Consider the following 13,416-nt stretch of genomic DNA (forward strand, 5'->3'; position numbering starts at 1 on the left):
TAGGCCGGTATGCGTGGAGTCGGAGGTGGAGTATGAAGTGTCGGGCATACGGGCGTCCAAATGGCGCAGGGGGAAGCTGTGGTACCTGGTTGCGTGGAAAGGCTATGGCCCGGAGGAGCAGTCATGGGAACCGGCTGAAGGGGTTCATGCTCCGCGCTTGGTCTCCTTGTTCCATCGGCGTTTTCCTGCCAGCGCTGGACCCGTGGGGAGCCGCTGAGAGGGAGGATGTACTGTCAAGAATTCCTGTCATGCGAGGGGAGGAAAACGGTAACCAGCGAAAACGGACTACATCTCCCAGGATGCTTAGCGGTTGAGAGGTGATGTAAACAGGAGAGCTGTTACATAACTCAAGGAAAACACGCCCTTATGTAAACAGGAGAACTGTTACATAACTCAAGGAAAACACGCCCTTATGTAAACAGGAGAGCTGTTACATAACTCAAGGAAAACACGCCCTATAAAGGGAGGAACCGGGAGGTACAACGCATTCGGATATTGTGTTTACACCGACGTACCTGCTTAGTGAAGAGCAGTGTTCCGGAGTGGTGCTCCAGTAAGGCAAGAACGGAGGTAGGTCGAGTCGTTACTCCCTGGGCCGTGTCTTGCCCCATCGTCACCTGTGAAGGACCCGGAAGCTCTACCGGATAACCATTGAGCTTCGCTTTTTGACTCGGCTGAGTCAAAGCGCAGTGGCGCTTTTGCTGGTTGGAGTCGTAACTCCCAGCCCGACCAGAGATACAGGGACTGCCAGCTGTAAACGCACACCAGGAGGTGTTTGCCGCGTTACAGACTCGGAAGTCCACGGGATCGTTCGAGCGGCTGCTCTCGGTTCAGTCTTCTTTGCTTGTGATTGGGGTATCGGTGACGCATCACCAGGAGGTGACTCCGCGTCCCGGTGCAGTCTGAGGAAGAGGTTGAGCGGCTGCTCCCTTCAGGTAGAGACCCCGGCTGGGTGTTTCCCTGACTCCTCGATTCTCCCCAACACTCTTCGTGCCCCTCACAGCCTACCGATTGGCATTGTCGGCCATTTCATTTCTGCCCTCTGTTGGCATACGCCGGGATCGGCGTATATGCAGAGGACGGTTAGGACCATCCGTGCTGTGGGCTGGTAACGTACTTAGCCTGGAGGATTCCAGTGACTATAACCTTTGTTTATTCCTTGTATTATTTTTGCCTTCATTAAAATAACTAAACCTTCACAAGTGGTTGCGTTCTCATTATCGTGTCTGTTAAACGATCCTGAGACGTTCAGGGCGTTACATTTTGTTTCTGTTTTATTAGAGTCTTGGGAGCGCAAAGCCCACACTTACATGAGTATACATGATATCTTATGATTTTATATTCCAAAGACATTTTGCACAATGATTAGTGTAATGGACTACATAGGATGTCATATGATTTTATGTAAATAAATATACAGGCTGTCATATGATTCTATGTTACATATATTTAATCTTTGCACCAGGATCTTTGCAATGGGATATATGCTTTCTCACAGCGTGTATTCGGACTTAACTGTTACCTGCATGCTAACATCTCTACGAATTACTTTACTGCATATTTACTATTGTAAAAAAACTGGACCTTGATTAACCTATACAATTGTAAACTATACCACCATCTCCATGACACGTTGGATGACATACCACTTTATGCTTTGCATGAGCTGCGCCAATGGTTGTGATTTATGTCAACCCCTTTGACACCTTACGCACCTCTTTTACATTACCACACATTTCGGTGCCACTGGACATTTCATACTTTGGTCACACTGGTATTCAGAATGCACAGCCGGAGTCACATCTCCTTGATTAAGTACTCTTTGACATTTGGATCAATCTGGTTTTGATTGTGCGTTAAGAGTCATACGCTGGTTTTGTTTTATAAAAACTTTATTGTCCATTATAAATGCTCGTTCACTTACGACTGAGCCCCTCTCTCAGACAGTGGCTAGGGTGAGCTTTCTAGTTATTCTGTGTGTCTCCATATGTAACCACTTCCAGGTCACGTGTCTGAATGCCTCCAGTTCAGAACGCTTCGCCGGCAGTGGATACAGGATCAGCGTGCTCGCTTCGGGTAAGTTTGCTAAGATAGGTTCAACTTTCCCAGTTTAGATGCTATTTGGCTATGTGGTATTCGAATCATATTAGCAGTACTGATTAGATTATTCCTCCTTTTTGACAGATCTCGTGGCATACTCCGCCCGTTCTCTTGACAGGGATAGCACACTCGCTATAGGTAATATCATTTTTTTCTCCGTCTCTTAGCTGTGAAACATAGTCTGATGTTCTATAACCCTGTTCTCACCAGTATTTTCAGTAAAATTGGGGTTTTTGGTTATTTTTTACTTTCAAGACACACACCGCTAATGGTGCTACGCTTTATTATCTAAAATCCATGGTGCATGTGCATGCATCACTGCACGTAACAAACTATATGCCCTACTTGTGGAGTGTCTTTTTTCACCTCTCCCGTGTCAGCCAGCATAAGATCCTCACTTGTATATACCCAAAGAAAACAGATTACGTGTCCTCACATTTGATTTTGCAGCACTCACAAGATTCTCTTTCCTTTCACCCTGGGTTGATTCCCATGTGTTTCAGATGACGATTACCATCTTATTGAATATGTTTGCTATGTGAGCACTCTAGAGGTGGATTTTAATACCTCTAGTTTATGAGGTTTCACTCTGTGCACCACTTGTGTTGTGCAAATAGAGATACACTCACATGATATGAGTCCTGTTTCTGTTATTTCCAGCCCTGAAGAAGTCGAGGGTTATTGTCCCAACGACAAAACACGTGTTGGCTGGACTTTGTGGTGTTTTCTGGAATAAAAAATAAGAATTCTAACAAAAGGACTATACTGGGTTTGACTGCAATTTTGGATAAAATTGCCAAATCACACGAACGCGTGTGCACAGGAATGAACTGTATGTAACTGGCTTTTGGGTTCCACTTCTTTATCCTGGGTACATGGGAGAGCAAGTTCAGTCCTTCAGAGCTCCTCAGAGATCAAAGACAGGCCAGTTCTCTTCTGTTCTTCCGCAGATACAGAAAGTATTCTGAAGAGGGTTCTTGGGGATGCTGCATTTATGGCTGGCACCGGCTATTGGGCAGGAGCAGCTTCGGGGCATTCACTATCCAATGGGGTAAATAATTACAGGGGCAACCATAGCCACTTAAGCAGTTCCTCTCTGCCTTGTTGTAAACAGGCCCAAAATGCCATGTACCAGGGCATTTTCAAGATGGTGAAAACTTTGGCCGTGTTAAACTTGTGCTCTGAGGGTTTTGGGCGAGTTTTTTGGGCACTATGGTAATCCCAAGTGTCCTCCCACATCTAACAATAAAATCCCATTTGAAGCAGGACCTGTACCCACAACAAACTAAAACAGAAGCCTGGTAGGACAAAAGCAGGGCCCTATATCACCCAAACTGGGGATACACAAAAATTGTCCTTCTCTCGCCCATTCAAGTGTACCAAAGTTTTACATGTGGCTGAAACAGACCAATCAGGTTGGATCTGATACAGTGGTGTGAAAGAATGATCACAGCCCCCACCTTGCATTTTCTGCTGCATTCAGGAGACATCTTGCCCATTCAGGTCAACCTATTGTGTAGCACCTGGGGCAACTTTCACACCTCATTCAGATCAAATATTAGGCTGGGCAGTTGCAGAATGCAAATTAGCCTTCAGCCACTTCAGGCAGGGTAAAGGTAGCTTTCTAGAGTGACATTTCCCATATAGTTCATAATAATTCAACTTTACCATTACATGGGATTGTTATTAAATATAAAGATAAGTCTTTGAATTCAGTCTGTAAGTCAAAAGTTACAGATTCAAGTGCATACTCTACTTTGACATTTCCTATGCGCCAGCCAAAGCCTGACCGGTGACAATATCACTTTGGGCCTAGTGACTGGGGGAACATGCCCTTTCCAATGTCTCACATATTTCACTCTTAAATATTATGCACTCTACCTTCTGAAATAGCGTGAGCTGTTAAAAAAACGCTACGGCAAATGATTTATGAGATGCTTATCAATGAACAAGCTTTTTACTAAATAATGTTATTTTACAGAAAGCTTGCGTTACAGTGATGTTTGGAAAATGGCGCCTCACAGGTTGACAAAGGGTGGGTTTCACCCCTCTTATTTGGAGTGAGGAGACACACACTAAAGTTTTGTTTAAGGAATTCGCAAGGTGTTTGAAGCAAATGTACAAGATAGTTATGAAATTCCATTCTCAATTAAGAGCTCCCCAAATGGAGAATAAACTGAAAACACAGCTTAATTTTTAAATAAAAAGAAAGCAAGCAAACTCTGAAACCTCACCATATCAATCAAGGTACTATCCAAAATAGTTACATGAACTAGGAATATGGGCAAGCAATAGCGAGACTTATGGGCTGTCAAAGGCAACAGTTACCAAAGGTTGCAGGCATGACCAAAATTTAGCACTTTCCACTACCGTGGTAATAATCTAAGTGTCATCTGTTAAGACTGCATTCATACAACTGCTTGCCATTAATCAACTCTCAAAGAGGTATTGCCTTGTCCTGCTCTTAGGAATGTGAACAGACACCGCCTTATAAATCGATTCAGTACTTCTGGAATTTCCTTGTTAATCTCAATAAACATTAAGAGAGGAAAGACAGACTGTTCTTTCCTCCTATCATCCCTAGACAAAGAATACAACCTGTGCCCGATGCTTTGTCAGCAGTACAAATAAAAACATCACAGTGCAATCAATTTAAGTTACATTTCAATGAAAACAAACCTTTATTCCTTAGCGGTGTGACCTTTATCGATAGTTATAAAGTTACTTTGGAATATAAGCCACAAGCGCAAGGTGTTTTTTTACTTCCAAACATTCACAAAATGCATTTAGGGCACAACCCAGCCACACAAGGAAGTAGCCACACAAGGAAGTAGCAGCATGTGTGGTTAAGCAACGTATTTTCGTTTGATAATTAATAAACAACAGCTCTTGATACAGAAGGCACAACAGAGTTCAGGGTTTACTTACAAGGTGAAAAGAAATTATATGGATGCGATTCTTTTGATGGTATGAGAAGAAAAGTTGGAATGCAACTTGGCACATGAACAATTAGTGCATCTGGGTAGAAACCAGCGGAAAAGTAAACAAAATGGTACCACAGACTGCACCAAACACTCATCTACAGACCTGATAGGGCACCGTCCGCTAGAGGTGGGAGGTTTTATGCTAGGTACAATAGACAAGATGTGTAAGAATTGAAACATACAGCACACAAAAATCATTAGAAAATGTGGCAACCCTTACAAGATACCCACAGCACAGGGAGAGGTGACCGGGTGAAAAGAGGTCAGACAGAGCATGCAAACATCTTTTGAAGGAGCTTAACAGTACCAATATAACATTTCCCTTTATATGGTTGATAGCAAAAACACAAATTTATTGGTAGGTGCGTATGCAGACAGGTAGATGAAACATTGTTATGGAATCTATTCAGGTGTGAAATGCTATGTTCAGAGGCGAAATGCAGAAGGAACAAGACAGTGTTCGATTTGGTCGATATGAGATTGCTCCAAAGTTTCAAGATCTATTTTTCACCACCCTGTTATGTGCACTGACTAGAAAGGTGGACAGTCCTGTGCAGGTGTTTAATGCAGGGGTCCACAATGAATGTAGGCATGTGGTGAAAAAATTGTATTTCTGCTTTGTGAAAGGAATCAAATCTGGGACATACTTTAGATTTTGGCCACCTTCTGATGCTTGGGCAAAATATTTTACTACAGTGTATACTAGTGAATCAGCCGCAGTAACACCATCAAATATTTGGTTATTTTTTCAATGAAAACAATGCATGAGAAATAAGGATGGTCACAGGAAGGAAGGGTGACCTGAGAAACTACCTGAGAAACAACAGGGATACAAGTGAGAAAGAAAACAATTTCACAATTTATAACATACTGGCTGGAAGGGGATATGCTGGGGCAGGGACACGGCTGGCAATCTCCAGGGGACCCTCGTCTCGGGTCGCCATAGTAGCCGGGCTGGCAACGATCACATTTAGGACCCTCAGTGTGATGCTGGCAATTCTGGAAGGAAACCGGAGGATCGTTAGTTTCATGAAACGTCTTTGTGGTACTTTCTCAGAGCAATGCTGTGAACAAGCTCATGAACTCCTTGACAAATCCACATGTTGTAGGACAACCTACAGAACAGGATGATGGTGAATCTCACTTTTCCAATTCCAATGGAACAGATGTACCCCGTCGTCAATGCCCACCCACAGTACAGCATTAGTAACATGGCCAACACTGGTGCTGCTTAAAGGTTACATTTTAATTGCATGTTATATATTTAATAGATTACCACAGTTGAGGGTTAAGCATAATTCTTCAAACTAAACCCAAATATCTTGAGAACATTCTTCAGGAAAGGAAAGATGCTCCATTCTCAAGAAGCATTCTAAAGGTTTATGAGACCAGGTGTGAGAAAGTGGCTCTGTATATACTGTTCCTTAACCCCTTCGACGCTTGTGACGGAACGGTTCAGTCATGCACGTCGGTTGGGCTGTGCTTATGACGGAACCGTTCCGTCATGGCCCCGCCCGCGCTCAGATCCTTCAGCACTGCGCGGGAATCCGCGCAGCGCTGAAGGGGTTAATAGGTACAGGGTGTACAGAGTCCACAGACCCCAAGGGTTTAACAGCGGTTAAAGTTAGATATAACCTTACTCTCCAAAGTGGTAGCCTGGTCGAGCAGTAAGGCAGTATCAGAGGACGTGTAAAGCATTTGTTGTACACACTCAGTCAGCAAATAGTTCCACACACTCAATGACTGAACTCTAGGCCAATGGTTTGTATATAAAAAAAATATATGCTTGTTTTATTTTAGAACCAACACTTGGAATTAAAATATACTTTCTCGACAGGAGATGTTTCATAAAAATACTTTTGTATATGCAATAGACTTTTTAGTAAACAGTTACAAGTAGTTGCAGTAGGCAACTCTATTTCTAAACACAATACATTGAGCTCAATGATAAATTCAAATTATGTGCAACAGATTACTTTTTAGATTACTTTTGTAATTCCAGGCTTGGATCCTAGATCCAGTCCTGGGTCAGTTCTCAGAATTAGCTGTTGAAAGTCGACTTTGGTACTGTAATGATTTTTAACTAATATTTAGCTATTTCAAAAGTGAGCACTTAGAAAATATTTCAGAGCAAACAATCAATGATTCCCTATGGAAGGAAATGTAGGTTACAGGTACAGTAGGTTATCGTTACTTTTGTAATCCAGTACTGGGTGTACTGGGACATTTATCCAAAACAGGTAAGTAATTACGTTTTCAGATGTTATACGATTTTTGAGGAATATTTAGAAATTGCAGAAATCAACACTTAGAAGAAATTTCATAGAAAAGCAGTCAATGGTTTCCTATGGGAGAAAATGGGGTTACTGGTAAGTATAGATGCGAGTATTCTTCCGAGCTAGTGCTGGGCACCAAGATCCAGCACTGTGAGCCCACCTGAGAACAGGTGAGTTTTTGCGTTTTTGTCGCTCGGCGGATTTTTAGTGAATATTTGAAGATTTGAAAAGTCCACACTTAGACGAAATTTCCAAGAAAAAGCCAGTCAATGTTACCCTATGTAGAAAATAGAGTTAGCGGTTTTCAGGTAAGTTCTCGACTGGCAAAGGTGAGGTTCTGGGCATAGACTCAGGGGTCCCCCAAGGTCAGATAGGCACAGTTAGTTCACCTTCAGCGGCTCTAGGGCAGCCGGGTGCAGAGAGAGTTAGGCCCAATGTTAGCCTATGAGGAATAGGGGGGCCTGGTTTGGTGGCTGCTGACTAGCAGGCCACGCGGCTGTGGGAGCTGGGCTCCTGGTCACTCACTCAGGGCAAGTGGGGAAGTAGGCTAGTGTAGATATTGCACTGCCAGGGCCACCCGGCAGGCTGCAGGGTGCTTTTGAGCCGTTGGGCGCTCAATGGAAAGCAATGGGAATGTTCCGGTTAGGAAAAAGGCTGCAAGCTCCGGGACGAGGATGCTTCAGGTGCCACCACCACTTAGAGAGGTAAGTTGGGTAGTTGTAGGTTAGGTGGGTACCCCGGGATTGGGCACAGGGGGCCGCAGGGCGCTGCGTGCAGGGGTGCCTTTTGGTGTCGGGAAATCTTACCCTCTGTTGATCGCGGTTGGGGGGGGGGGCACCTGGTTCTGAGGCTGCAGGCTTCTTCCGGAATGTCGAGGGGGGTCCTTGGGTGCCGGACTCGGGGTCACAGTCGCCGTGGGGTCGTCCTCAGGGTCTTTGTCCACTCCGGCACTGGCCAGGCTTGGCTGGTGCAGAGTGTGCTGGGTTCGCGGTTCCGGGCTGCTGCCAGGGGTTAGAAATAGGTTTCTGAGTAGAGCCTCTACTCATGGGAGTCCCAGAGGCTTACAGCCAAAAGGTAGCCAGGTCCTCCGGGGTTGGTGAGGTTGCTGTCCACGAGAGATGCCGCGCTGGTGCAGGTTCGGGAGTCGACAGGCCGGTAGGGCTGGGGCCAAAGCAGTTGGTGTCTTCTTCCCTTTTTAGCAGCTGCAGGGCAGGTCTTTGTTCTTCTTGCTCTTCTTGTAGTTTTTGAATCTGGAATCTGGGGAAGGAAGGTTCAGGGTGCCCCTAAATACTAGATTTAGGGGCGTTACAGGTAGGTGAGGCCAGAGACCAATGGGTCCTTGTCCTGGGGTGGGTACACCCCCTATCCTGCCTCTCTCCTGTGGGAGGGGGGCAGTAGCCTAATCCTGATAGGGTAGGGCCTCCCATCTTCAAGATGGCGAGAGCCCGGAGATGTGCTTCACCTCGCCTCCCCCACCTGAGGGGTGGGGTGGGCAGGCTGGCACATCCCCTGTCCAGGGTTTCCGGCCAAGCTTCCCGCCAGAGTGGGGGGTTGCAGTGGCCTGGGGAAACTCCAAGAGGCGGCATGCCTTTGAAGCTTCCCTGTGCTCATCCGGGGGGGAGGAGATTTATCACCTCACCCAGGATGTGCATTGTTGCAGGCCCGGGAGAGCAGGGGCTCTCCCACCCAGGGGTCCAGCAACGTGTCTGCTGTGTGGCAGCCTGGGCAGCCTCAGAGCAGACGTGGATTGTAGGTTAGTTGTAAGGGGGCATCTCTAAGATGCCCTCTGGGGTGCTTGGTACATTAAATCTCACACTGGCATCAGTGTGGGTTTAATGTGCTGAGAAGTTTGATACCAAACTTCCCAGTCTTCAGTGTTGCCATTATGGTGCTGTGGAGCTCGTGTTTGACGAGCTCTCAGCACCATGTACTCTTAAATGGCAGCACTGCACTTACAGTGCCCAGGAATGGACCTGGGTACTGTAGGGGCACAGGGCTCCTGCTCCTGTGCCCACACCATGGGCATAAGGCACCCAGCCAGAGGGGTGGCTGATATATGCCAAGTCAGGGTAGGTGATGGGCATGGCACACAGAGATGTGGGTCATGTCAACTCGTCATTTTGTCCTGCACCCAGACGCTCAGCCTGCAAAGGCCCTGTAAGGGTACAGGGCCTCTAAGGGTGGCACAATGAGTGCTGCAGCCCTTAGAGGCCTTCCCTGGTCACTAGGCCCTGGGTACCTAGGGTACCATTTACTTGGGGCTGACATGTGGCCAGGTTTTGCCAATTTGGAGTTTGTGTGGTTTAAGGAAGGAACATAGGCCCTGGGCCCCTGATTGGCAGGAGTCCAGGGTACACTCAGTAAAAGTACATTCAGCAATTTAGCAAAAAGTGGGGGCATACCATGCAGGAAAGATGGCACTTTCTCACACCAGGCGACTGGTACTTGCCGACTCTCCTAGATCACAGTAAAAAGTTCCAGTTATCCACGTTTTCATTATAACCAATAAATATGCAAGTCACCTCCTTTCAGAGTAATGGTCAAAACTGACTGTGGAAGTCCCACATGCATTATTAGGCTGGACCCTCAAGGATTACAGATGGGCATCCACAATGTGCTGTATACTAGAAGATGGCATGGTAAGGACAGACTTGTCCTCACCCCATTGTGAACAATAAATTGCCCCGAGGGATTCCCTGTTCTATTTATAATGAAAAAACATTCGCATTCAATGGGGCAGGATCCCAGCCACAGATATTAGGGCCTGGTTGAAGGACGTTGCATACTGTAAAGAGCAGCTTTCCCCATTCTGGGAACTCATGCCACTTAGATCCTGGCCAAATGATATACGGGTCCCATTCACATGCTGGCTTCACTTACAAAACCCTAAACCTTCAGAACAAACAAATACAGAATACATAAATCTAGCGCACCAATCCCCCAGCCTCCTAAAACTAGACACACCCCCCTGCTAGTATGATGCAACTGGCACACCAAGTAAGTACTGAACTAAGAGCAGCAATCCTTCCACCGCCTCCAAGTGTATGCCAGGAAGACAGAAACTATTAGACGTATAATTACAACAGATAATCAGTGAGACAGTCAACAATCAGCTGAATTTACAGCACAATTAGAATTTTTTTTATTGTGGAACTTCAATAATTCTGTAAAAGTGTGGGAATGTCAAATATGATGCTAAACTCTATCTGGCAGTTGATATGTAAATGTATACTGGATAACTATGGCATGTCCATGTTTCAAAATATCAATAAAAATAATTCAAAAAAAAATACCAGCATTCCAATATCTATGCACAATGCCATTGTTAGACATCGCCCAGCTGTCTGCTCAAATCAAAATTCTAAACCTGTGGTAAAAATTCTAAAAAGAAAGCCTTAAAAAAAAAAAACAACATTACAAAACAAAGACTCAAACAAATAGCATTAAAATGTAAAATTCATATGTAAATATCAACCTTCACAAAAGCTAACATGCACCTAATCCCACCATCAGGCTCTTGTGCCAAAGCAAGCTAGAAAAGGAGTTCCAATAATAACTAAATCCAGTCTGAAAAAGATGGGACCTAGGTTTAGTTTGAGCAGAGAATTTTTAACAGATAGACATTTTAATAGGTAGCTATTGAATAGCCTTTGTTTTTGCATTCACTATTGAAGCCGTTTTTTGTAGTCTTTTGTTTTTAAAGTTCTGTTTTTTATATAATTTAAAAAAAATAGACATTAAGGTTCACTGTATGTTCTGCTCTACAGACCGACATTTAGCAATACCATTGCTGACCAACCTGGCACTCTCCAGTTTCAATGTCACAGTCTGTTGCATGCCCACTGCAGTCACAACGTTCGCAAGTGCCCAGGTAGAGCCCACTCGTAGAGCGTGTGTATCCCACAGCACAGTCCTGAAGAGAGAGAGACAGAAGGATGAGAGGTTAGAGGTCACAAGCACTCCAGATTTGGCCACAATGATATACATCGGTATGAAAGGCAGATGTCTGCAAGTCTCAACAAGCATTTACAATGCAATGGTCTCGGCAATATTATAGGTAGAGCTATTGGTATTGCTCATTATTTTTTTATTTATTTTTGTATCCCTAAATAAATGGCATTGTAGTTTCTATTGGCATTAGCTTTTTTTTTTTGCATATGTGATACCTATTGGGCAGTTCCAAAATGTGCTCTTTCTGCACATTTGTAGTTCAAGGGAGTGTCCATACTAATTTGAGAGTGATTAAGCTATTGACATTGTAAATAACAATGCTGTTTCTTTAAATGTTTTAAAAACAAAAACATAAACAAAAATAATGTCATGAGCAATGCCAATAGCTCTAACTTTAACAATGCCGAGACCGTTGCATTGTAAATGCTTGTTGCAGCTTCTTTCGTCGTGTATTCGTGTCAGACTGGCCACTTTGCAAGCACACATACAATAAACATTGTTGTGTGCAGTTCTGTAATAGAAGTTATTTGAACCCACTCCAATTGTGTTCGTGTGATCGAGTTCAGAAGGGTATCAAGTATAAGGTTTCTTCATATGTGCAGCCTGCCCGTCTCACAGAAAACACAGCAGCAGGTGGCACATTAGCCCGCCGAACTGTATACGCATCTACATAACAGGCACAATCAATACTCGCACTCCTGGGAAAGAAAATAAGTCAGACTCGGAGACCGGTGTCGGGTGCACATATTTAAATGTTTGGTCATCAACAAGTATTACCTTTCGTGCCCCCTGAATACCTCCTGCTCCGCCGCTCTCTGGCCGCACCCGCAGCGCTGCTGCTGAAACCGGCGGAGCAGGTCGGTCGAGTTCCTGCTTAGGGCAAATTACCTGATTTACGGTCACTTGATCACGTTTGTTCAGAACAGCTGAAAGTAGAGCGGTTCCACTGCCCTTTCCCGGATAACCACTTCCTGTTTCCTTTGCACCCTGTTTGTCAATAATGAGGCCCCGCTGGGCTTCATAATTGCAGATCGTAGCAACACACTAGGGTTTACGCTACCACACGTCTGAATCTGAACAAGCGCTTAAATATGGACCCATGTCATGGAGGATTAAGAAGGGTCTGAGCAAATCTCGTTTGGCGCAGACGGACACAGGACAGAGCGCCGAGCACCGAGCTGAGCCGAGGAAAGAGGTGTGAGGAGAGAGGAGCCCACTCAAGGGTGGTGGGGAGGGTCGAGCGGAGCAGGACAACTTCAGAGTGGGTAATGGCGGTGCGGCTTTGGAGCTCAGTCCAGACACCACTGCCTTTCGCCGAGGTCAAGCAGAAATGCCTCAGAGAAAGTCAGCGGCGTTTTTCGGATTCGGGGGCGTGTTCCTGCTGTTATAAAAGGGCGTGGCTAAAAAGTGGAAAGAACAGCACGGAACACGCCCCCGAATCTGAAAAAGACGGAGCCTATTTGGAGGGACGGCTCTCTCCTCCAATGGCTGGCCTCCGTTTAGGAAGACAGTCAATGGAGGAGAGGCAAAAAGAGAGGCGGGCTAAAGAGCCATTCTCAGAAACATTAAATCTCCGACTTCCGGTTCTGCCTTCGGCAGACCGGACGGTCCTCGACCTAAAAAGCAGTGGGGGGGTCCAAACTAGCCATGTGCCCCCCAAGGAAATAGTGAGCTAGAACAGTCTATGTCTGGAAGACTGAGTGGCCCCACCTTGCCTTGGATTAGTAAAGAAACTCTAACCCGCCATTCTGGCCAAGCATCGGTGAGACTGGCATTGCATGGAGATTGTGAAGTACATTCTTCATTTACTAATCTTCCTCATTTATCATTGTATACACTCAATCACTCAATCAATCAAGGGCTTGTATAGCGCAGCTACTCACCCAAAAGGGTCTCAAGGCGATGGGTAAGGGAGGGTCGGGTTGGGGGGGGATAAGGGGGCTGGTGTGCGGCTCCAGGATGTTACGGTGCTTCGTTGAAGAGCCAGGTTTTGAGGCCCCTCAGGAACTTGGCGAGTGAAGTGGTCTGTCGGAGGTGGAGAGGGAGGGTGTTCCTTGCCTTGGCCGCGAGGAAGGAGAAGGAGCGTCATCCTGTTCTGGTCTTCT

The 13,416-nt window shown here is 45.5% G+C and overlaps 1 protein-coding gene across 18 annotated transcripts in view; it reads right to left on the bottom strand.

The window, feature by feature from the left end:
• Positions 1 to 13,416, bottom strand: part of HSPG2 (heparan sulfate proteoglycan 2) — a 903,404-nt gene that overhangs the window by 501,058 nt on the left and 388,930 nt on the right. For all 18 annotated transcript variants that reach the window (XM_085608925.1, XM_085608919.1, XM_085608917.1 and 15 more), the window contains 2 exons: positions 11,160 to 11,273; positions 5,956 to 6,083 (listed from right to left, as the gene is read on the bottom strand). In XM_085608925.1, coding sequence (XP_085465051.1) covers positions 5,956 to 6,083; positions 11,160 to 11,273 — 242 coding nt within the window. The remainder of the gene's footprint in view (positions 1 to 5,955; positions 6,084 to 11,159; positions 11,274 to 13,416) is intronic.

Source organism: Triturus cristatus, chromosome 1_2, assembly GCF_964204655.1.
Source record: "Triturus cristatus chromosome 1_2, aTriCri1.1, whole genome shotgun sequence".
NCBI classification, from domain to species: domain Eukaryota; kingdom Metazoa; phylum Chordata; class Amphibia; order Caudata; family Salamandridae; genus Triturus; species Triturus cristatus.